The 3,897-nt window shown below is 54.7% G+C and overlaps 1 protein-coding gene across 1 annotated transcript; it reads left to right on the forward strand.

Moving 5' to 3' along the window:
- Positions 1–1,830: 1,830 nt before the first annotated feature.
- LOC134413850 (olfactory receptor 14J1-like) lies at positions 1,831–2,748 on the forward strand. Its single transcript, XM_063147892.1, has one exon. It carries the CDS (start codon positions 1,831–1,833, stop codon positions 2,746–2,748), a length of 918 nt encoding a protein of 305 aa, XP_063003962.1.
- Positions 2,749–3,897: the final 1,149 nt, after the last annotated feature.

Below are 3,897 nucleotides of genomic sequence, written 5' to 3' on the forward strand. Positions count from 1 at the left end.
GTCCTGGGACGAGCCCTGAGCAAGGAGGGAGGGTCAGGATCTGCCTGGCCAGGGGCTGGGGCTCAGGCCTTGGCCCTTGGCATTCCTCAAACACATCCAGCTTTGCTCAGCACCAGATACACCTTTGCCTTGCTTGTCCCCAACTGTCATTACTGCCTCCAGTGTTCTGCTCTAACTGGAACCTGGGGACACTTTCTCAGTCATGTCCCTCAGTGAGACCCATTAAAACTTTAAGAAATTTCAGAGTTTCAATTAAATTTTGAGTTCTTGAGAAGTTTATTGAACACTCTCTGGGGGACTGAGTCTGATGTGAACAACACCAAATCCCCTAGAGGCTCATTAAAGTTCCTTTTGCTGTGTCTGTGCTGCTGAGCTTTAAAGGAACAGCTCTTCCCAGGGCCAGCTCCTCTCCCAGCCCAGCAGGGCTGAGGGCTCTGCCTGCAGGCACTGAGGGGACAGGAGCCAGGCAGAGACAGGCTGAAGGCAATCAGGATTGGGAAGACATTGAGCTGAGACTTCACTTGGGGAAAGATCTTCACAGCCCTGGGCATGGTGAGTGTGTGGGTGCAGGGCAATGTCCCCTGTGCTCCTGGAGGGACCTCCTGAAGCCAGCACACCCCACAGCCTGGGGGATGTGTCAGGAGGACTCTCCCAGTTTCTCTGTGGCACAGGAGGAGCAGGAGGAGGATGTGCTGCAGAGCCGGGCTGCCCTGGGCACTGTCAGAGGGACAGGCCAGGACGGCTCCTGCTGCCAGGGACAGCTGCAGGGGCTGAAGCTGGGGCTGCAGCCAGGGCTGCCCAGGGCTGTCCTGCAGAGCAGCTCCTGCAGCCCTCAGGGCTCTTGGCCAGCCCAGGGCATGCGCCACCTGCCAGGGGCAGCTCTCAGCCTGCCTGGCAGCTCCCTATGGACGCTGCTGGGGAGAAGGTGGAGGTGGAAGGAGCCACCCCCATCAGGGTAGATTCCTCCTGCTGTGGAGATGGTGCTGCATGGCCAGGGCTGCTCTCAGCTTTCTCCTAAAGGAAAGGGAAAGGGGCTGTCAGCTTTGGCTGTGTCACTGAGACTCCTGCACTGTCACCCAGGGCATCAGCAAATGGGCCTCAGATCTCCCTCAGAAAGTGCCTCCTCATCCTTCTCTCCCTACAGACAGCAGCAGCAGCACCTTGGCTTGCAGCATCTCTGTCTGGCCTGCCCTTAAGGCCCTGGTGCCTGGGAGATGCCCCTGGGCAGTGCCCTGTGCTGGGAGGGGTCTGCCAGGGCTGAACCCCAGGGCTGGGCTGGGCTCTGGCAGCCCTGGCAGGGACAGGACTTGGATATAGAGAAACTATATCCAGAAATCCCTCCTGTCCAGCTTCAAAGGGAAAGAGAGAAGAGTTGGGAGAAAATTACTTTTAAACTGGAGAATTCACAAAGTCCATTTTGTTTTCAAGCTCTGCTTTAGGTGTGATCATGCTTAAATCAAACAGGTGTAATGAACAAAGGGCATCTGTGTGGCGACTAGCACTGACTGCACTGGGGCACAGGGAGCCCTGTTTTCCTTCTGGGCTCCAGAGTGTTCAGGCTGAGAGCAGTGCTGAAGATGGGGCAGAAACTCAGCACACAAACCTGAACTCAAATAAAGTTTAGCAAAGTTCCCTCACAGGAAGAGAATTAATTTTGTAGGGAATTCCGACTAAAACACATAGGATAGACTTAAAGACTTGGTCCAGCTATTCTAGTCTTCTTTCAACAGTCCACGATCCCCAGAGTGAAGAAATGTCCAATCTGGCACTGCCATTTCCTTCCCAGGCAGGTGTTAATGCTGTATAAATACCTGTACCAAAAGACACCAAATGTCCAACAGCAGCTCCATCAGCCACTTCCTCCTGCTGGCATTGGCAGACACACGGCAGCTGCAGCTCCTGCACTTCTGCCTCTTGCTGGGCATCTCCCTGGCTGCCCTCCTGGCCAACGGCCTCATCATCAGCGCTGTAGCCTGCGGCCACCACCTGCACACGCCCATGTTCTTCTTCCTACTCAACCTGGCCCTCAGTGACCTGGGCTCCATCTGCACCACTGTCCCCAAAGCCATGCACAATTCCCTCTGGGACACCAGGACTATTTCCTACACTGGATGTGCTGCACAGCTATTTTTCTTTCTCTTCTTCATTTCAGCAGAGTATTTTCTCTTGACTGTCATGTGCTACGACCGCTACGTGTCCATCTGCAAACCCCTGCACTATGGGACCCTCCTGGGCAGCAGAGCTTGTGCCCACATGGCAGCAGCTGCATGGGCCAGTGGCTTTCTAAATGCTCTCATGCACACAGTCAATACATTTTCCCTGCCCCTGTGCCATGGCAATGCTGTGGGCCAGTTCTTCTGTGAAATCCCACACATCCTCAAGCTCTCCTGCACAAAATCCTTCCTCAGGGAACTTGGAGTTTCTGTTTTCACCACCTTCTTAGCATTTGGTTGTTTTGTATTCATTGTTTTCTCCTATGTGCAGATCTTCAGGGCTGTGCTGAGGATCTCCTCTGCGCAGGGACGGCATAAAGCCTTTTCCACCTGCCTCCCCCACCTCACCGTGATCTCCCTGTTTGTCAGCACCTCATTTTTTGCCTACCTGAAGCCCCCCTCCATCTCCTCCCCATCCCTGGATCTGGCAGTGTCAGTTCTGTACTCGGTGGTGCCTCCAGCCCTGAACCCCCTCATTTACAGCCTGAGGAATCAGAAGCTCAAGGATACCCTGAGGAAAATGATGACTAGCTGATTTTGAGAAGCGAAAAATTTCCTGTTTTCTTTTGCATAGCTTTTGGAATGGAATTCATAACAGGCCCAACAGGCCTTCCTGGGTCTTTGGTAGGGATCATTGGGGTTTTTAGTCATAATGTTGTACTTGATGAAGTTATTTTATCACCATCTAATTCACCGTCTTTCTCTTGAATTTGACCCACAAGCTCTGTAAACCAGGCATTGGGTTATCTCTACATTTGAAGAAAAGAAGCTACCTTGCAGTGCCTGCTTTATCTGGAATTCCAGCTCTGAGCCCTGCGTGAAGTTAGGAGGAAGAAGGGGAAAAGAGTCCCAGCAGAGCTGGATGGCCAGGGAGCAGCAGGGATTGGTCCTTTCAGAGCTGCTGTGCCCAACTCCAGCCTGTCCTTGCCAGCCCTGCTGTGGCTGTAAGGCCAGAGTGCTCTGGCAGCTTGGTCACTGTCCTCCTGAGTGTCCCTGCTGTGGCCACAGGCAGGGCCAGGCCATAGGCACTGCTGGGACACAACTGGGCTCCAGCACAGCAGCTCCAGCAGCAAAGGGCTACTCCTGAGGGCAGGGCAGGGAGGCTTTGCTCCCCTCCAGAGCTGCTGTCAGCAATGTGCTCCAGAAATGCCCTGGCACAGCAAAGCCCAGGGCCTGGGGCAGGCGGGGAGTGTGCAGGGGGGGGGCTCACAGCAGTGTCCTGGCACAGCCACAGCTCCTGGCACGGACCTGAGGCAGCAGCAGAGTAGGGCCTGGGCTGTGTCTTTGTTCTGGGGCAGCCTGGGAAGGTGGCCCAGGGCAATTGTCCCACACCAGCCCCTGCAACCACCATTGCCAGCACTGGCCTCTCCCCACCTGCAGGAAGTTGTTTGTCCCTGCACGGAGGGACACCAAGTGACCAGGCCAGCAGGCCATGTTTGCTCTGTGCTGAGGAGATCTCAGCAGTGCATCGTGTGTTTGTGGGGAGATGAACCCCAGTGAGCACAAACACCATCAGCAGCACCCGGGGGTGGCACAATTCCAGTGGCACAAACAGGGCCTTGAGGCCACTTCACTCTGAGAGTAACATTCTCTGGGAAAACACCTGAATTCTTTGCTGGGTTGTGGTTAGGATTGCACAGAGAGAAATATCCCAGGCAGGGAGGCTCCCAGGAAAAAATGCTCA

Source organism: Melospiza melodia, unplaced genomic scaffold (genome assembly GCF_035770615.1).
Source record: "Melospiza melodia melodia isolate bMelMel2 unplaced genomic scaffold, bMelMel2.pri scaffold_54, whole genome shotgun sequence".
NCBI lineage: Eukaryota > Metazoa > Chordata > Aves > Passeriformes > Passerellidae > Melospiza > Melospiza melodia.

Coding starts and splice junctions, on each gene's coding strand:
- LOC134413850 (XM_063147892.1), top strand. CDS start 1,831: ATGTCCAACAGCAGCTCCATCAGCCACTTCCTCCTGCTGGCATTGGCA.